General features: G+C 32.3%; 4 protein-coding genes across 4 annotated transcripts; 2 read left to right on the top strand and 2 right to left on the bottom strand.

Annotated features, from left to right (window-relative positions):
* Positions 1-910: 910 nt before the first annotated feature.
* On the top strand, positions 911-1795 carry LOC103834073 (ras-related protein RABG3b). The gene is made up of 3 exons (XM_033287161.1): positions 911-1082; positions 1264-1387; positions 1494-1795. The coding sequence occupies exons 1-3, from the start codon at positions 947-949 to the stop codon at positions 1555-1557; spliced, it is 324 nt and encodes a 107-aa protein (XP_033143052.1). The 5' UTR covers positions 911-946; the 3' UTR covers positions 1558-1795.
* A 5219-nt stretch (positions 1796-7014) lies between these two features.
* On the top strand, positions 7015-7710 carry LOC117126916 (secreted RxLR effector protein 161-like). The gene has a single exon (XM_033276267.1). It carries the CDS (start codon positions 7015-7017, stop codon positions 7708-7710), a length of 696 nt encoding a protein of 231 aa, XP_033132158.1.
* Positions 7711-8536: 826 nt separating this feature from the next.
* On the bottom strand, positions 8537-15654 carry LOC103834048. The gene is made up of 2 exons (XM_009110106.3): positions 12678-15654; positions 8537-12615 (listed from the first exon to the last, which is right to left on the bottom strand). Exons 1-2 carry the CDS (start codon positions 13286-13288, stop codon positions 11907-11909), a joined length of 1320 nt encoding a protein of 439 aa, XP_009108354.1. The 5' UTR covers positions 13289-15654; the 3' UTR covers positions 8537-11906.
* On the bottom strand, positions 10150-11487 carry LOC103836210. Its single transcript, XM_009112453.2, has 2 exons — positions 11483-11487; positions 10150-10867 (listed from the first exon to the last, which is right to left on the bottom strand). Exons 1-2 carry the CDS (start codon positions 11485-11487, stop codon positions 10150-10152), a joined length of 723 nt encoding a protein of 240 aa, XP_009110701.2.
* Positions 15655-21509: the final 5855 nt, after the last annotated feature.

Here is a 21509-nt window from a genome sequence, read left to right as displayed (position 1 = left end):
GAGATTCGGTAATATGTTTACAACAGATGATTGATCTTTATATAGAGATCGAATCAATACAAGTATAAGAGACACAACTCTTTATACTAAAGGACACAACATGAAGAGTTACAACTCTTTGTGTAATAACATAAATAACTAACTTATGTAAATGTATCAAGGAGAGATTAGATTATATAGTTTAACATCTAAAAAGAACTAGGCGAAGAAATTCAAAGATTCTCTCCGAACTACGTAATCTCACAAATTTAGTGGTACTTTTTCAACTGTTTTGATAACCGCCTTACGAGTCGATCGCCTCAGTAAATTGTTTTGATAACCGCCTTACGAGTCGATCGCCTCCTAACAAAGCTTTATCCTCATGAGGACGAGTCTAGCTGCCTAATCCAATGGTGATCAAGCCTCGTGAAGACGAGTTGACGATGGTCGAAAGAAAGTCACCATTTTTCGTCTCACAACACAAAAGATAAGATCTTGGTTTTAGCTAGGAGGTCACCTGTTGCTCAAAAAAGCTAGGAGGTCACCAATTAATGAAGAAGATGAAGCTAATTTAATCACTTTGATTTGTAGGCTTTATGTGAAGAAGCTAGAGCACGATACGACGAGATGACCATATTTAAATTTAGATGCTTTTTAGTGGAACAAAACTTGGATTCATTCTGTGTGGTGAATTCTCTAATTCATCTACAAAGTGCCATGTAGGATTAGTGAAAAAAAAATATAAAACTAAAAGGAAAAAAGCTAAAAAAAAATAAAACGAAAACGTCACCGTTAATGAAGAATATAACGTGATCTTTGTTTTATCTCTTAGGTTTTGAGCTTCAATCCACAGATTGTTTTTGATTTTGTCACCAAGGAGTTTCAAATCGATGTCAGGCTCGCAAACTGCAAGTATGTTTCTTCTATTGTCTTCTGATCTTCTTTTTGTTTTAGTTTCCAGTCTAATATGTTTGTGTATCTGTGTGCTTTAGATTTGGGACACTGTTGGGAAAGAGAGATTATTATCTCTTGTTGTGTGCTTGTTTATGATGTTAACTACCTCAAGTCATTTGATTCTATAGAGGTGCAGATTGTTGTAGCAGGTTCTTTTGCACTTTCTACCTTTCTTCTCCAATATTTTTCTAGAAAATTCTTAGGCTAGCCCACAGGATCCAACGGCATTCCCGTTCATATTGCTTGTTATTATTACGAATGATATAATATGATTATTATAACAATTGTAAATGTTTGTTGTGTTCCTTGTGTTGATAACATTAACTTTAGGTGTAGAGAAGAAAGCTAGACAATGGTGTGCTCACATTGCTATTACGAAAGAAAATTACAATGTAGATGAATTATTCTTGTGCATCACAAAACTTGCCCTGGCCAATGAGGGTGACCAACATATGTATGCTAACCTCTTATTATCCTAAGGCTAAAAGAAGATTCTAAAAGGGGTCGTGCTCCTGGATGATGAAACTGTTCCATTGAAACTTTTGTGTTGAATTTGGCAGATATTTCCAGGGGATTCCAGAGTCTGGTTCGGAGCCTGAGCAAAGAGGAGGATGTGCTTTCTGAAGCGAAACATATGTCTTAGCTATGATTGATTTGTGCCATTAGTTTTCTTCAGTCCTTTGATCTTTTGGTGGTTCAGAGATTTGTTTGCACCAGTTGTTAAAGTAGTAGGAAAAACTCCGCGTAATATATCTCAAAGTTTAAAGTCTTACGGATCCATTCATCAGTGTCCCAAATCTAAAGCACACAGATACACAAACATATAACTGGAAACTAAAACAAAAAGACAATAAGAAGACAATAGAAGAAACACACTTGCAGTCTGCGAGCCTTGTAAGAATATTTTATATTCTGTGTGACCTATGTGTCTATTGGTTTAATATAAAGTTCAAGTTCATATTAATGTTTTATATTCTAATATAAGAGTTGATACCGTGATGGATCGGTTTCGAGTAATGAGTTAGAATATGGGTGTATTGTTAACCCTTCTGCTTTACCTTGGCTTATAAATATCCTTAATCCTATGATTATACACATATATATACAAGGTAGTAATAATAGAATATATTACCATAATGTAATATATATGTGAGTATATGTTGTAGTTCGGTTATAAAGAAGAGTTGTGTTACAAACATTCGTTTGATGGATATAAACCAACATGTCTCTTAGATTATTATAAAAGGACTCGTACTCCTTTTATCAATATGACGTGAAGTCTCTTTACAACACTACACTAATATCTAAAAGAGGAGATTAAGGAAGGTTTGGGATTTCCTGTCCATCAAGAAAATCATCAAAGAGAAGGTTAAAGAGGAGAAGATCAATTGGTGGGATTGCATCCAAGCATGGATCAAGGTTAGTATTTCTACCTTCTTTAGAAATGTGTTAGGGTTGAATTAAATCAAATCTAGATCAGTTCTTGGTGTTGAAATAAATTAACATGTGGTATCAGAGCTATTCTAGATTTAATTAATTCACCAATTAGGCGTTTGGAAAAGTTATGAACATATATGGTTTAATCCATTTTAAAGAGTGTTCATGATCCATTTAAAAGTTAACATAAGTTCTCGTAAACTGGACGGCGTAGATTGTAAACGTACTTACCGTTAAAGTGCATTTGATCAAGTCTGAGAACAAGTGTAAATTACGGTTATGAATCGAACTGCAAGTTATGCACGGATCTGGTAGTCGTTGACGTAACCTTATTTGCATGAATTAATAATATGTTCCGTTAAAAGACAAGAAGGATTCACATCTCTGCATAAATTTTAATTGTTTAAAAGTGTCAACGTGAAATCTGGGTTTCACGATAAAGGCACATGCATGATTAAGGGGTTTTGTGTAATGCGCCATTACAAAAAAAAAAAAATTGGTTAGAATTAATTATTTTACTCAATTAAGTTACAGCAACATAAATTGCTGGTTTCGTTGATTCATGAATGCGTTTGAATTCATAATTATGAGTGAAATAATTAATTCATTATGGTTAAAATTCTGGACGTGTTAACGGTTACTACACACATGTATGAAAAGTCAGCAATGAGAAGTTGTGTCATGGAACAAACGTGTGCATGCATATTTTTTTACGGTTAAATGCTTCCGCTGCATTTTATTAATAGGTAACTTGTGTTATGAAATATTAAAAAAAAAAATATATATATATATATAACATAATATTAGGATAAATTTACCTATTAATATTTTAATGTTTGTATAGTTTATAACATGTTAGTCACCAAAGTGATCTTGTTATTTACTTACAAATATTAAAATCTATAGAAGTTATAATTGATCTTGATCAAGGATGCTAAATGACATAAAAGTTTGATTAATCAATTAAATTATTATTTATATTTTAGGAGATCACCCAAAGGTGGATCATTAAATATAATTAATAATAAGAAAATAATTAATCATTTTTTCTATTATAGTGAATAATATGTATATCCAAAGATAACATATTTATTTGACTAATGTTGATTTGATTAATATTAAAGTATATATAATTAGCATCAGTGAAAGTACTTATATTTAAATATTGCCCAAAGGTTATTTAAAATATAAGTGTTAAAGTTTCTATTAGTCTGAATATATATTAAAGTCTCAAAGCACTAACGGATAAACATGTATGAATGCTTGCAGCTTCATCAAATGTGTTTGCATCTGCTAACTCTGTGGTAAAGTTTAATGGCCTCAACTATGGTGAGTGGTTCGAGCAAATCCGGTTTACACTGGGTGTAATGGCTTTGGACTCCGCCACACTAACTGATGAGGAACCCTCAGCTATTATAGTAGATAGCTCTGAATCTGAAAAGTCTCGTTATGAGAGATGGGAGCGATCTAACAGGCTGAGCTTGAACCTTATGAGGTTGACGATGGCAGAAAGTATTAAGCCATCGATGCCTAAGACAGAGAAAGCAAGGGAATTCATAGAGAAAATTAAGGAGTGTTCACAATCGGAATTGGCTGACAAGTCGATTGTAGGAAGTCTCATGAATGAGCTAACTACAAAGAAGTTTGACTGGTCTCAGCCAATCCATGATCATTTGACGCACATGTCTAATCTGGCAGCAAAGTTAACGACCTTAGGAATGGAGGTACATGAGCAATTCTTGGTCCAATTCATCATGAACTCTCTACCTCTTGAATTTAGCCAGTTCCAGGTGAATTACAACACCATTAAGGATAAATGGAACTTTAAAGAATTAAAGGCTATGCTAATTCAAGAGGAGGGGAGACTAAGGAAGATGAAAGATCAAGTTGCTAACCTCGTAGGTCTTGGAAGTGTCAGTAGCAGCAAAAGAACATCAAGTAAGAAGGACAAAAGGAATGTTAAAAACTTCGTGAAAGGACCTCAAAGTCAAATCCAGAAGGAAAAGAAGTGTTTCTTTTGTAAGCAAGTAGGACACTTCAAGAAGGATTGTCCTAAAAGGAAGGACTGGTTCGACAAGAAAGGTAAACATTACAGCTTTGTTTGCTATGAAATGAATCTTGTTGAAGTTCCTAATAATACTTGGTGGTTAGATTCTGGTGCTACTACTCATGTGTCTCATATTAAACAGGGATTCAGTTCGATCCAGCCCATAAGAGGACCTGAACAGTACTTGTTCATGGGAAACAGGATGAAGGCACAAATAGAAGGAATTGGGACGTATAGATTGATCTTGGACACTGGAAGTCATGTGGATCTTGAAGGGTGTCTCTATGTACCTGAGTGTGCTAGAAATCTTGTTTCTGTTAGTAGGTTGGACAATTTAGGATTTAGTATTAAGGTTGCACATGGTGTTTTCACATTGTACCGAAATGATTACTTTTATGGTAGTGGTATTTTATTTGATTCACTTTATAAATTCAACCTTGATGCAAAGTTTTCTGAATCCCTATTTAATGTTGAAAATCGAGGCATTAAGCGTAGCGCAATTAATGAAAGTTCTGCTTTCTTGTGGCATCAACGACTAGGTCATATTTCCAAAGAAAGAATTAAGAGGTTAATAAAGAATGAAATTCTGCCTCAGTTGGATTTCAGTGACTTAGATGTATGCATAGACTGCATTAAGGGAAAGCAGACGAAACATACTTTAAAGAAACCAGCCACAAGAAGCACTCAGCTTCTTGAGTTAATACACACCGATATATGTGGCCCTTTCGATGCTCCTTCATGGAGTGGCGAAAAATATTTCATCACATTTATTGATGATTACTCACGGTATGGATATACCTATCTACTGCATGAAAAGTCTAAGTCTGTGAATGTCCTAGAGGTATTCATTGACGAGGTGGAAAGGCAGTTAGATAAAAAGGTTAAAATAGTGAGATCTGATAGAGGTGGTGAATTTTATGGAAAATTCGATGAAAGTGGACAATGTCCTGGTCCATTTGCAAAGTTACTTGAAAGTAGGGGCATATGTGCACAATACACAATGCCTGGTACTCCTCAGCAGAATGGTGTAGCTGAGAGGCGGAACCGTACTTTAATAGAGATGGTTAGGAGCATGTTGAGTAATTGCTCATTACCCCTTTCTTTGTGGATATATGCATTAAGAACTGCAACGTTGTGCTGAACCGGGTTCCTAGTAAGGCAGTTCCTAAGACTCCTTATGAGCTGTGGACGGGAAGGAAACCTAGTTTAAGACATCTACGTGTGTGGGGTTGTCCAGCAGAAGTAAGGCTATATAATCCACATGAAAAGAAACTTGATTCTAGGACTGTTAGTGGATTTTTCATTGGCTATCCTGAGAAATCAAAGGGGTATACATTTTATTGTCTAACCATAGTACGAGAATAGTTGATTCGGGTAATGCTAGGTTCATTGAAAACGGTGAAACTAGTGGGAGTGGTGAACCACGAAAAGTGGACATTAATGAAGTTCAGGTTGAAGTTCCTTCACCTGTAGTTCCACCTGAAGTAGTTGTTCCTATTGTTCCATCAGACTCTAATGACACAATAGGACAACATAATGATGAGCCAATCCCACTAGCTGAAAATACTGTTGATGAACATGTCATAATTCAAGAAGAGAATAGTGAACCACAAATACCTTTAAGGCGATCTGGAAGAGAAAGAAGATCTGCCATTTCAAACGATTACGTGGTTTACACTATTGAAAATGAATGTGACTTAAGCATGGATGACGATCCGATCTCATTCAAAATGGCCATGGAAAGTGACAATTCTGAAGAGTGGTTTGATGCCTCAAAAGAAGAAATGAAATCTATGGATGATAATCATGTATGGGACTTAGTAGAGTTGCCCGATGGTTTCAAAACCATTGGTTGTAAATGGGTCTATAAGACTAAACGTGACTCGAAAGGGAAACCTGAAAGACGCAAGACTCGTCTTGTTGCTAAAGGTTTCACCCAGAAAGATGGCATTGACTATAAAGAGACCTTCTCTCCAGTTTCAAAGAAGGATTCTCTTAGAATTGTTTTGGCTTTGGTGGCTCATTATGATCTTTAGCTTCACCAGATGGATGTGAAAACCGCTTTTCTGAATGGAGATCTTGAGGAGGAAGTATATATGGACCAGCCAGAAGGATTCGTGGTCACATAAAAAGAAAATTTGGTGTGTAAGCTGAGAAAGTCAATATATGGACTAAAACAAGCTTCTCGACAATGGTATATAAAGTTTAACGATACCATCACATCATATGGTTTTGTAGAGATCATTGTTGATCGATGTATCTACATTAAGATCAGTGGGAGTAAGTTTGTGATTTTAGTCCTATATGTTGATGATATTTTTCTTGCTGCAAATGACATGAGTATGTTACATGATGTGAAGAAGTATCTCTCTAAGAACTTTGAAATGAAAGATATGGGTGAGGCATCTTATGTGATCGGGATAGAAATATTTCGAGAGAGATCACAAGGACTGTTAAGTTTGTCTCAGGAAGGATATATCAATAAGATCTTAAAGAGATATAAAATGGAGAAATGCTCTGCATGAATAACTCCAATTCAGAAGGGGGACAAGTTCAGTAAAATGCAATGTCCTAAAAATGAATTGGAGCGTAAAGAAATGGAAAGAATTCCCTATGCATCGGTGGTTGGGAGTTTGAACTATGTTCAAACATGTACTCGACCTGATATCAACTTTGCTGTTGGAATGTTGGGTCGCTATCAAAGTAATCCCGGAATGGACCATTGGAAAGCGGCAAAGAAGGTTCTCAGGTACTTGCAAGGCACCAAAGAGAACATGCTTACATATAGGAGATCTGATCAGCTGGAAGTCATTGGATATTCAGATTCAGACTATGCCGGATGCGTTGATAGCAGAAAATCGACGTTTGGCTACTTGTTCCTATTAGCTAGGGGAGCAATATCATGGAAGAGTGGAAAGCAGTCTGTCATTGCTACTTCCACTATGGAGGCTGAATTTGTGGCATGCTTTGAGGCCACAATTCATGCACTATGGCTGCGGAACTTTATCTCAGGGCTTCGGATTGTCGACACTATAGCCAAGCCGCTGAGAATTTACTGCGATAATTCTGCAGCTGTCTTCTTTTTGAAGAATGACAAGTACTCGAAGGGTGATAAGCACATGGAGTTAAAGTACCTGTCTGTTAAAGAAGAAGTTCAGAAACAGAGAGTGTCATTCGAGCACATAAGGACGGACATGATGGTAGCGGATTCGCTAACTAAAGGTTTACCACCCAAGGCGTTCAATGGCCATGTAGAACGTATGGGTATTATAGATAAGGCTTTGCTATTTTAGTTATGGGATGCTCATTATGTATTTGACACTGAGAATTCACATAAAGTTATGTTTCTGATTTATTTATTATGTTATCATTAAAGTATGTGTATACACTTATGGTTTGTAGATAACATATGGTTGGTTTGAGAAATAAAAGTTTTTCTCATATAAGGTTTGATATAAAATTAAAATTGATTTGTGATACATGGAAGGGACTATGTCGTTTAATGGCATACAACCGCCATGATTCGATCAATCCAAATTTTAATAAAGATCAAGTGAACTCGATAGAAAAGTGCACATTAAAGTTATTGAACCCTTAATTCGATACAAAGGTCAAGTGGGAGAATGTAAGAATATTTTATATTCTGTGTGACCTATGTGTCTATTGGTTTAATATAAAGTTCAAGTTCATATTAATGTTTTATATTCTAATATAAGAGTTGATACCGTGATGGATCGGTTTCGAGTAATGAGTTAGAATATCGGTGTATTGTTAACCCTCCTGCTTTACCTTGGCTTATAAATATCCTTAATCCTATGATTATACACATATATATACAAGGTAGTAATAATAGAATATATTACCATAATGTAATATATATGTGAGTATATGTTGTAGTTCGGTTATAAAGAAGAGTTGTGTTACAAACATCCGTTTGATGGATATAAACCAGCACGTCTCTTAGATTATTATAAAAGGACTCATACTCCTTTTATCAATATGACGTGAAGTCTCTTTACAACACTACACTAATATCTAAAAGAGGAGATTAAGGAAGGTTTGGGATTTCCTGTCCATCAAGAAAATCATCAAAGAGAAGGTTAAAGAGGAGAAGATCAATTGGTGGGATTGCATCCAAGCATGGATCAAGGTTAGTATTTCTACCTTCTTTAGAAATGTGTTAGGGTTGAATTAAATCAAATCTAGATCAGTTCTTGGTGTTGAAATAAATTAACAAGCCTGTCTTTGATTTGAAGCTCCTTGGAGACAAAAGTAAAAACAATCGTGGATTGAAGCTCAAAACCTAAAAGATAAACAAAGATCACCTTATATTCTTCATTAACGGCGACGTCTTCGTTTTCCTTTTTAGCTTTTTTCTTTTTAGTTTTATTCTTTTTTCACTAATCCTACATGGCACTGTGATTGGTTCTAGTCATTGAGGTAAATTAGAGAATTTACCACGGGGATGAATCCAAGTTTTGTTCTTTTTAGTGAATCTTATTTGGACCGCAACTTATTCTGACTTTTTTGACTGGACGATTGTGCCGGCTTATTATGATGAGTATGAGGAGGATGTGTCTTACTTCATTCAACAAGTCGTATAATGCAAACTGATAATCTATACATGTCCTGTTTTGATCAATGTTTTATAGTTGGCTACTGGATAAACACTTTGCCTCTAAAGTCTACATACTTTATGTTAGGTAACGAGAATCAAGATCGAAAATTACAAAACAAAACAAGTTGGAAACGATAATATAAAATGATAAAACGTTTGAAAATCGTTAAGTAAATAGACGAAAATGTGGAGTTGAAATGTGATCTCTTTTCTTAATTCAATAAATCGCCATAGATGAGACAGTTTCTATACAATTTTGAATTCCATGATAAAACCATGTGAGATTGTTTTGCATCACCCAAAACATAATCCGCAAACTTAACATCTACGCTAAATTCTCGAGACTTACTTTTAAAAAGACTAGAGATTTTCTTGGAACTTTATATGTGGAGAGATAAGATGTATATTTATATGAGAGATTTATCAATTTAGTCATACAGTAATGTAGACATTAATCACTAAGTTTACTAAGCTTTAGTCATTTGTAACCAATTTATCTTGGGTTTGTCATCAAATGTATTTAGCTGAGTCATTTGTCACTAAATTTGTTTCATTACCAAATTTACTTCTTTTATTTTTGTAAATAAAAAAACAAATTTACTTAGATTAAGTTATTTGTGAGTAAATAAACTTTACTTAGTCATCAACTTAGCTTAATTTGTTTTTTTATTATCTAAAGACAAATACAACATTCAACCATGTCCATGCACTTGCAATATGTGGTGGTCATTCTTCACATAAATTTTTTACCAGTACAAATGTGATACTATCATAAAAAATTTAAATATTCGATTTACATTTTAGTGTTATATAATATGCAATTCTATAATCTTATTTTTAGGTTTCTTATTCGACATTAATAATATATAGTGATCTGTTTTATAAATTTTACTTTGTTTTTAACTCTTGTTGCATACATTACCTTTATAAGCTTATTTAGTTATACTGTAGAATGGTATTTATATATTCATATTTTTTTGATGAAATTTCAAATTTATTGATAATCAGCAAAATAATAGAAATTTACAAAAAGAGAAAACAAAAGTAACTAGCTTCTAAACCAAAGAGAACAAAAAATGAAAAAATTTCTAATTCAGCTAAGAGAGAACTTGTCTCACATCGTCACTTCAAACCAACGCCTCATCAGTCCTGCTAGCTTATCCCCATAGGAATATTTCAGAGAAGAGATTCTGTTCCTCATAGTCTTATCGATCTGAGAGGTCAGCTTCTCATAAGGTATCCAAGCTTTCCCATGTCTCCTTACATTCCTCTCCCTCCAAATATGGTAAACTGTCATTTGAAAGACCATTCGGACAAGGACTGTATCCAGCTTTGACCGTCGATCATAGCGTATCCTTGCAACAGTATCCTGCCAATCTGGTGTTATACGAGTACCAAAAAGTCTTCCCGTCACTCGTAGCCAAACCATATAGCTGTAAGGACATGCAAAAAATAGATGGTCTCTAGTCTCATTCCTCTCCCCACACAGCAAGCACTCCTGATGTAAACCCCACACCCTCATACGTTCTCCTGTAGACAGCCGATCCTTTATTGCAAGCCAAGTAATAAAAGAGAATCTAGGAACAGCCTGCGTGAACCATACCACAGTGCTCCAATCCACTCTCTCACGTCTGACTCTGATTTGTTCCCAAGTCCTAGTAGCTGAAAAAAACTCCTTATAATCATTCTGATTATGCTTCCACAGAACAATGTCTGGACCTAGGTCATTAACAGGTACAGGTCGTTCTTGAATCTGCTCAATAATATCCTGGAAGACACGGATCCTTCCTCCTCCTAGTCTCCAATGTGCGTTATCAGATGCGTCACATACCCTAGCATTTCTCAAAATGCCTAGATAACGCACATTATATATTTATATTTTCATGTTGTGTTTAAAAATATATATTTTAAAATCTATCATTTTAGTATTTTGTGGGATTTTATAAGTAAATGCATTAAAACAATATAATCCTTTTTCCTTAGTAAATTTTATGTAAAGTAGCATAAATCATTTTATTTTACTTAATTTTATCCATATAGGATATTTTTGGATGTTAGAAATAGTTGTATATATAACAGTTTAACATATCTTAATAATTTTATTTTTTCGTACAAAAATACTAGATAGATAGTTTACGAATTTTAATCTGATAACAGTGAATATAAATATTTATTTAATTAAAGCATTTAAAAAATAAAATAGGAAAAATTACCAATTTTATCATATTTAATTCATATATTACTTTTATTTTAATATAATATAAAGTATAATTATAAAATTTATTTAAAATATCACATAATTTTTTTAATAATAAAATTATAATTAAATTTAATTTATAATAATATTCTAATGATCAAAATCATAATGATCCGTTAATCAAATTGTTTTCCACCATTCTAAAACCAGAAGTAGAAATGTAGAAGGCAACAATAAGTGAATAAGTTACTCCATTGTCAATAGTATAACCTCTTTAAATTAATACTCTATAAATTAATATACACTAAAAATCTCCATAAATTAATATAATTTTATAGTCCCAAATTGAATTTTTGGTTCAATTTATATATCGATAAATTAATATCTCTATAAATTAATAAACAGATTATAGTTTTGGTGTAGTCTCAACATTATTAATTTATAGAGGTTTCAGTGCATATTCTGTTTGGATATTCTTGTTTGTCTTCAAGGTTAAACTATGAAGTAAGGAACTTGTTTGAAAATAATTGGAGACATGATTAATATTTGGACTTTACAAGTTCAAATTCTAACATGAAACATCAAATTAAAAAAAAAATACTCTTTCTTAAACTTTTCCACAAGAGACAATTACTCCAGTGGAAAAAGACAACTAATCATAAAAGCAATAAACCTTAAACGACTCTTGGCTGTCTCAGCTCTTTTCTTATCTTGTGAGAGAACAGTCTACAAGCATCCATGCTTAAATCCACTGCCGCTGCTAAAGCCACGTGCGCCGCCGCATCCTCCACGCATTTCACATACTTGACCCCTACTTCCACCTTAGGCTTGCTCTGTTTCTCAACTCCTTCCACCGTGGTCGACATCACAAACCCCAAGTTTTGTTGCCCTTGCGGTAGAAGATACCCGAAATCCGACCCGCATCCTGAACGGTTTTTTGATGATCCAGTACTCATCCGGGAAGACAGATCAAAGCTTCCATCCGACAGTGTCAAAGAAGCTGCCGTGTTGGTGTCCGCGGCAGCGATGGTTCCGTCCATGACAAAGCTCCCTCCTGTTTTCGTCCTGATCGAAGACGATGAGAAGATTTCAGTAGCGATGTCATCTTGAAATAAATGGAACCGGTAACCGAGAATGTCAGAGAAGCCAGGTTCACGCCATGCCTCAAGACGACCCCATGGCTTCATTATGTAGCCATCAGGCCGGAGGATGAGCCACGCGCCGGGGCTTGATTTAGACACGCGCTTGGAACCGGGTGATGGTACGAAAGGTGTGGCAATCGAAGCCATAGCTACTGGTGAGCCAGAGAGATCATGGATCGTTATCGACCAACCTTTTCTCGCCCTCCATGTCTGTTTCCTTCCAGTGGTCATGCACGATAATCTGCAAAAATTTAATGTAATTAGAAGCATATAACCCAAAATCATATGAAAAATATTACTGACCTAGTAAAATTCGGGGAGTTTCTGATTCCAAACTTGCATGTGAAAACAGCTTCTTTCTTGTTTCCTTGTACCAGAAAAATTTTGGGACTACACTCGGGCTCGCGGTCGAACTGAAACATAAATCTCGGGTCGGGTTCAACCCGTACGGTAACGTGGAGGTCCGGATTCTTCTTCTTCTTTGACTTGTTATTAGTGCCCAACTCAATCCACCCGTGGTGAGCCAAACACGTTGTCTCCGCCATCTTCAAGTCCAGCGAAACCTTAAAGCGACCAATCAGCTTCTCACCCAAAGAAGGGACGAGTCCACACGACGGAACAGAGGAATAAACCTCGACAGTGAGGACATTCCGTTCAGGCTTCATAAGAGACCATTCAATCTGAGCCTTGCTTAGAGTGAAGCAGGCAGAAACGGTTGGCACATCACCGGAGCACAACCGGGACTGGGATTCTGATTCGGTTCGAAACAGAACGGGAACAGCAACGACTTGGCGTGGCAAACTCTTGAATTTGATCTTACAGAACCAGTTACCGGGTGCTGCGTCCGAAACAGATGGCGATGCCCTAACAACCAAGTTTCCGACAGTAATACGTACGAAAGTGCACGGATCCATTACGTGGGAGAGAAGTAAACAAAGTAACACAAAACCTCCGACAGTGTTTTAGGGTTTAATAGAAAACGTTGTTGAAGAAAGTTATGTGTTGGAGAAAAGAAGCTATAAAAATGGAAAATTAGTGAGAAAGAAACAGCTGGTAAATGCAAATTTAATTTTCCCGAATATTGTGTTTAACAGATTTTCTGGGATCAAAATCCAGTCTCACGCGCAGATCTATATTTTCATAAATTTATTTTCTCTTTTTAATTCTCTTTATATGTTATTATTTTTTATTTTTCTGTATCGCTTTTAGTATAATATTTTTCTGTCTACGATCTTGATGTAATTTCAGGTATTGTTTATGTGTGTTAATACGATATCTGTTTTTCCTTTAAAATAATATATTAGATTTTAACATTTTTACCAAAAAAAATAATATATTAGAGAATCAAATAGCATTATTATGAATGAAATTTTGGTTTAAAAAATAAAGAATTTTGGTGGTATTAAATTCTGTTAACCACTTTGTGTGTGTACACTATGTACACATTTGTGGTTTTAATGACAATCTACCCGTGTTATTTTATATTTCACTGACAAAACGACCGAAAAAGGAATGCTAGATTGTTATTCTTTTGAACATTAGGAATGCTAGATTTTGTTAGTGTAATTTTTGGTTTATCGCCTTTTCTGAAATCGATACTGCATTTATTCTTTTAAATCTCAAAGAATTTATAATAGTTAAAAATGTGGTCTACTATGACAAGTAAATATTTGACGGCAAGGTAAATAAAGTTGTGCATAAATAATTGGACTTTGTTTTTGAAATGGTTTTGGATGTAGCTAAAAATAGAAATATATAACATTAGATAGTTCCCCGGAAAAAAAAATATTTTTCTTTCCATAAAAGGTATCATTCACATATTTCTTCTTCCTTGATTATCCCATTGCCGATCTATACTTTTGAAATACACCACACATAATAATAGAAGAAATTGCTTAAAATACCATAAATTTCCTATATATTAATTGAAAAACATTACAATTCTTTGTAGCCATGTCATCATTATGATGATTCTTAAAATCACTATAAAAATAGGTTGGTCTAGGACTGGACAAATAAACCGAATCCGAAAATCTGAAACGAACCCGGTTCGATAAAAATAAATCCGAACCAACCCAAACCTGATGTAAATACCGATTGGATCTTGTTTTATGGTATTTTGGGTTATGAGTATTATTCGAACCGAACCCGAATCTAAATGGATATCCGATAGAACCCGAAAAATTCAAAATCTCCAAATACCAAACATGATCTTAATTCCTAATATGTATCCAAAATACACTAAGAAATTATTGAAGATCTAAAATATTTAACTATTCCATTAAGGTTGATGCTTGAAGTTGGTGGTTGAAGTTGATGGTTGAAGCTTGAAGTTTGAAGTTTTTAGATTTTGGTTTTGTTTTCATTGTATAATGTTTCTCATTTTATGAGAACTTGGTTTTTGTTTTATGATTTCTTTTATTTGGTTTTCTTTCTATCAATAACTATGTTTACCTTTCGTTTGATTTTGAATGATCGAGTTTGATGTTCATTTCTTATTTTTAAATCGATTTTACTTATGGTTTGGTTATAAATAGATATAAATCAGGTATTTTAAAAGCGACGAACCGATTTTACTTATGTTTTGGTTACAAAGTATATAAAAATTACGTACTTTTAAACCAAAAAACCGATTGGACCCGAATCCGAAAGTACATCGGGTTATACCGGTTCTTTGAAGATTTACCAACCGACCCAAACCCGAGAGAACCCGAACCAAACTTTCATATAATCCGAATGAAACTGATTTTGATAAACCAAAAAAAAAGATCCGATTGGACAAAATCGAAACCCGATTGGGACCCCGAATGTCCATGCCTAGGTGGCCCATCTAATTGTATAATAAGTTATTTGATTAAACAAATAATAAACTCATTATTAATGTTCTTTATTATTTTCTTAAATAAAAGTTATGAAATTGCCTAATGTGACTAAAATATATGACAATTAATAATTTTAAATAATAAAAATTTGATAAAAATTAGTTTATCTTCTATCATATTTAATTAATTTTAAGCTATTATAATAAATTAACCATATAATAACAAAATCAGAATTTTCTCTACATGTTATATTTTGAATTTTTAAAAACACTATAAATTAGTAAAACTGTTAAAAGTCTCACATTCAAATTTTGTGATCTATTATTTAAAGTTTTGGTTATGACAAAATACAATTGATTACAAAATCATATAAGTAAAAAGTCTAATTCAACTAATCATTAAGATTAATATATATATATATATTTATATATATAGATGTATATATATTGTTTTAAATTAAATATATACCATATAAAATACATAAATATTTTAATTTCAAAATTTACTTAGAATTTTTTGTTTTGATAAAAAAATTAAACAAACATTGACAACTTAATTTTAAAAAAATATAAATTACTAAAATTATTAATCTTACAATAAAAGTTTTGTTATCAGTAATTTATAGTTTTTTCTATAAAAGATACAAATGATCAAAAAAATTATTAAGTAGAAGCATTATTTGATAGACATTAATATTAAAAATACATTATGTATGTTAATATCATTTAAGTTTAATTTTATATCCTATCAAATAAAAAAATATTGTTTGGATTAATAAAATTGATTTATATGTTCGCACCAATTTAGTTATATATGTAATAGTTACTGAGTTTTAATTATTCATTATATATTAATTATTTCATAATATGTAAAAACATATAATACAGAAAATAATTTATCTATATTTCATCACGTGCTAGGTGCGGATCTTAATCAAATTAGTTATTACTTTTCCAATATCCAAACACTAGTTTAAGATTCACGGTTCATGCAAGATAAACATTGTCTATACAAATTATTTTTACGTATTATTATTTATTTTACGCTTTTACATATTATGAAATAAAATAATAATAAATATATTGCATAATTGAGAAACAATTAATTATTACGTATATATGTAAATTTGTGGATGAACACATAAATCAAAATAATACCTCTTGTTTACTTCCAATCGTCTTATGATAATAATCTAAATAATCACTTATATATATTTTGTATGGTATATAATTAAATTTAAATGAAAGTAACATATATATAATATTCTTTTAATATGGTTAGCTATTAAATGAAATTTCCTAATCTTTTTTTAACACTGGATAGTTATACTATTACGGGACATATTGTAAGAAATATTACAGATGATTCTAGACAATTCGGTCTGCCTTATGAGAATACTCATTGAGCCATTCTGCAAATCTTTTGTAAGCATTTTTCTATTAATTAGCATAATTCCGTCTTCACTAGGACTCGAATCTAGAACTCCTAGTGTAGAAACATTAGTGAATCCTAATCATATAGTTTTATGATCATTTGTATTTTTTTATAATAAAATTCTAAACCATTGATATTAAAATTTTCAATGTGGAAGTTTTAATGGTTATGATAATTTATAAACATTCATAAAAATTCAACGCAAATTTGAAATAAAAATATTATTTTTTTAATATTTGTTCAATGCAAAATTTTAAATTATAATATCTTGTATTTTATATGGTATATAGTTTAATATGTATAAATATTAATCTGAATATCTTTCTTTTTGGCGGCATTTGAATATCTATTAAATGAAATTTTTACTCATATGATTTTATGATCATTGTTTCTTGTTATTAAAAAAAATTAAACCATTGATCACAAATTTTTCTGTGTGAGACTTTTAAAAGTTTTGATAATTTATAGTCGTTTTCAAAAATTCAAAATATAACATATACGAAAAATCTAATTTTTACTATATAGTTAATTTGATTATTTAATTTAGTTTTATAATATAAAATTAAACAAAAATAATGGATCATACACAAATTGTTATCACTTTACTATTAAAATCATTAATTGTCATAAATTTATTTAAATTATATTAGGTAATTCTGTACTTTTTATTAATTGTAGATTATTAATTAATTTGATGGTTACTTTAATGAAAAGTATAATATATGTTTAGATAAACCAACAAATTCTTTTAAGGAATTTAAAAAGCAACCTACTAGTGAGACTTGTGATAACTAAAATGTTGTAATGGATTTGTTTGGTTTTATTACATATATATATATATATATATATATATATATATTTATATTTATATATATAATTGATTGAAAGACTTTCATTTTCACTAATATGTGATATCTCATGTTTTTGTAGACTTTTAACATTTCATTTTAATGCATTTTGATAATTAGATTGCATATTAGGTGTATATATTGCATTAGAGTGTTCATTTGTATATCATAGTGTTTGGATTGCAATATTGAGAAGTTTTGGGCAAGATCAAGGGTCAATTTGTACGTTTTATGACTTTTGGGCTAGAAAAAAGAATAAAAAACTGAGGGACCAATCCTGCAATTACACGGAGGGCTCAATTGCACGCACCATTGAAAGATTCAGGGTCAATTCGAGAGGTCCTGGTTTGCATATCGAAGACTTTGGGACCAAAATGAGAGTATTCAACAGTTAAGCGACTCAATGTGAAAATTATCTAAAAGTCACCATTGTTGTTCTTCGATGGAGCTCCACTTCGATCCACGACGGCGATGCTTAAAGCGACGACGAGCACGACGGAGGATCTGAGCTTGCCTGAATATGATGATCCGCGGCGGAGTTCGTGGTGGCAAGCGGAGGTTTCAAGCGACGACGACCAGTGGATCTTTGAGACACGAGGGAGGAGCTGAGCACGAGAACAACCATGGCTTGGATCCGAGAGCACGACGAGGAGATAGAGAGGTCGTGAGCCACCGAAGACGAAGCTTGAAGCGAAGACCCTGGCCTGAAAATACTGGATTTTTGGCCTTTTTGTTTATAGAAAACAGCGAAAATATTAAAATAGAGCGGGGGTTATTTGAAACCGGGTCCAATTTCAAATTCAGAACAATGTAACCAGTAGAGCCACCAGCTCTTTATGTTTAATGTTGGCCCCAAAATATATATATTTTTCGTCGGCCCCAAACACATATTTGATGAGCTTCTATTCAGGCCTGGCCCTGGCGAAGACTTCCACGAGTTGCAGACCATGGCGGAGGAGAGGCGATGGCAGTCACGGTTTTGATGTGTTGCGATGTGTTGTGGTCGCTGGAGACAGGACACCACACTCGATCACAAGCGTGATGAAGATTAGACTACCGCTGCAATCGGAACGAGCTTGATAGCAGGTGTGTGAAGTGAGAAGACAAGGCCACTCCACAACTCTAGATTATCAAAGATACGTTGAAGACAAGCCAAGTACCGGAGCGACCTTGAGGCTGCGGGTGTTCATGACCGCTGCATGCTAAAGAAATCACCACCCCCTCTCTATTTTCTAAGTAAATTTTCTCACCCTGTATCCCACTCTAAAATAATATAACTCTATTTCTTACTCTATACTAGATTTTGACCCGCGCTTTAAAAGCGCGGGATATTTTATGTTATAAACATTGCAATGTTTTGGAAATCAGACCGGGCCAACCACTCGAAAACAGTCCGACCATGACTCGTCTAATAAGTTGAGTTCGATTCAGTTTAAAATTTGGGATTTGAAAAAAAATAGAAAATCCAGTAAAACCGATGACTTGAAATTTTGTTGTAAGAAAAAATATGTATGGTGATTTGAATGTTAGTCTTATGTATGTCAACAATTTAAGTTCACATAGAATTCATTTTTTCCTTTAAACATGGTATATATACATATATAATATACAGTAAAATTTTAAAAACCCGTTAAACTGATCAGGCCAGTCAACTTGGATTTGAGAAAAACTGGAAAAATCCAGTAGAACCGATGATTTGGAACAATAAAAACTGTATTTGAAAAACTCCGGCCCGGATAAAAAAACCATGGATTCTGCTAAACTAAAACATAGTTTATAGTCTTTTAATTGTTCTAAGAATTTTGTTATGAAACTGTTAGTGATTAATTAGTTTTTGTCTTTTCAGTTTTCACATATTATTTCATACGAAAAATTATGTCTTATTCCCACTTGTTATCTAAATATTATATGTTTTCAAAATTTTCCATTAATATAACATTTGAAATTTTGTGGTAAGAAAAAATATACATGGTGATTTGAATGTTAATCTTATTATGTTAATAATTTAAGTTCATATAGAATTTATTTTTCTTTCTTAAAGCATATGGTATATATACATATATAATTATAAAAAAAAATTAAAACTCGTTAAGCAGGTTAAACTGGTCAGACCAATCAACCAATATATATACTGAGTCGATCTTGGTTTGGTTTTCAAAATGTTTAGAGAGTAACATGATAAATCAATACTATTAAAAATGAAGAAGTCTTAAAAAAACTACCTAACAAAGTTGTTTGGACACTTTATTTAACTCAAACTTAGACTAACAATATGTTATCATATATTTCTCTAACAATAATTTATTCAATTCCTTTATTTATTCAAATACCACTCCTAAATCTTAATCATTAATATTATTATGTTTACCATTTTGACTTTTAATCATAAAAGCATTGAAATTAATGTTTTATATTATCACTTTTATCATATAATATATAATTTAAAGCAAGAGAAGCTACACAACATATAAGTGTACATTTTAACTTCCTCTTTCCTTTATAATAACGTAATCATATCATATATAAATTTTCCCACTAAAATCTCATATTATATACTAAACTTTCAACCGTCTATAGTTTGATAGATATTTTCATATTTAAAAATGAGTTTTCTAAAATATATTTCATCAATCATGTTTTTGTACAATTACGTTAAAAATCTATATCAAAAGGTTGTTGGACCCGATATGGACGTAATGAGTCCACATCTGTTCGGGTATTTAGGATCCTAAAAAGATTCGAAATATCTAGAAAATCTGAAAAATATCCGAAACACGAAAATTACTTGAAACTCCAAACAAATACCCAAAAAATTGAAATACCTAAAAATTCAAAATCTTATTCAAAATCTGACACTGAACTGAAAATATCCAAAATTTTATCCAAATACCCCAAAAAAAAATTAATTTGAAAATTTACCTGAAATTAAAAACTATAATCGTAAACCAAAAACCTTAAAAAAATATTCATAATGCCGGAAACATATTCAAAATATCTAAATATACCAAATAAACACAACATATTTATGATCGGGTCTAGGGTAGGACCCGGACTCAAACAAAGACATGCGGGGTCCAAAAAAAATCCCAATAGGTTATCTTCTCTGGAACTAAACCTATATTTCCGGGTCGGTTTGGTTTGTTTTTTTGATCCGGATATAATTCTCATGCCTAAAAAAAACTTACGTAAAAGTGTACATATAAAATATCAAATAAACTAATTCATAGATTATATAACTGTTAAAAATTATATTTTTTGATATAATAAAACTTTGTATTATAATATAATCCCAAAAACCCGCGCTTGGAAATTTAGTGTTTTGTTATAAATTAATAGTTTTATATTATTATTTTCTAACGTGTGTATAAATATTACCAATAATTAATATTTCATTAATATTTTATAGAACTATACAATTATAGTGGTCAACTACGTTAAGTTAATAATTTTGCTAAAAACTAAATGGTGAAGCATATTAACCGTGGTGGTCAGATATGATGGTCAGCTATGGTGGTCAATTAAATCTTAAATCGTGAAGTTTGCATATATTGTGGTCAACTACATTAAGCTATTAATTTTTCAAAATAACAACATTCCTTTTAACATGGAAGTTAAGAGATATTGTTGATTAAACATACAATTTGGGTATCGTGATTTCTGCACATATCATGTATCCATTACAATAACTAAATTATAGCAACTGAAGTTTGTTTGAACGTTTTATGAATGATTTTTAAACAAAAGGATTTTCTGCTTTTAATTAAAATAAAATTCAAAAATACAAAATTTAATTGAAATCATAGATTAAAAATAATTCAGTGGCAAAGAATGGTAAATACTTCAAAACTTCAAGGGTACCTCAAAAAAAGGCCCTTCAGTTTTAATAGTATTGATGTTTAATATTTAATGTACTCTTTCCATTTTTTAAAAAATTGTGCATTTACTTATTATTGTATATATTATTCGTATATTTATATATTTATAATATTTACTTATTATTTATTTTTCTATATATTGAGTATTTCTCTTTC

Source organism: Brassica rapa, chromosome A01 (genome assembly GCF_000309985.2).
Source record: "Brassica rapa cultivar Chiifu-401-42 chromosome A01, CAAS_Brap_v3.01, whole genome shotgun sequence".
Taxonomy (NCBI): Eukaryota; Viridiplantae; Streptophyta; class Magnoliopsida; order Brassicales; family Brassicaceae; genus Brassica; species Brassica rapa.
This window is presented reverse-complemented; position numbering and strand designations above follow the sequence as displayed.

Excerpts from the sequence above, each read along its gene's own strand:
- LOC103834048 (XM_009110106.3), bottom strand. The coding sequence starts at position 13,288 with ATGGATCCGTGCACTTTCGTACGTATTACTGTCGGAAACTTGGTTGTT. Across the intron at positions 12,616-12,677 it reads AACTCCCCGAATTTTACTAG|ATTATCGTGCATGACCACTG; the intron begins GTCAGTAATATT and ends AAATTTTTGCAG.
- LOC117126916 (XM_033276267.1), top strand. The coding sequence starts at position 7,015 with ATGGAAAGAATTCCCTATGCATCGGTGGTTGGGAGTTTGAACTATGTT.
- LOC103834073 (XM_033287161.1), top strand. The coding sequence starts at position 947 with ATGTTTGTGTATCTGTGTGCTTTAGATTTGGGACACTGTTGGGAAAGA. Across the intron at positions 1,083-1,263 it reads GGTGCAGATTGTTGTAGCAG|GTGTAGAGAAGAAAGCTAGA; the intron begins GTTCTTTTGCAC and ends CATTAACTTTAG. Across the intron at positions 1,388-1,493 it reads AATGAGGGTGACCAACATAT|ATATTTCCAGGGGATTCCAG; the intron begins GTATGCTAACCT and ends TGAATTTGGCAG.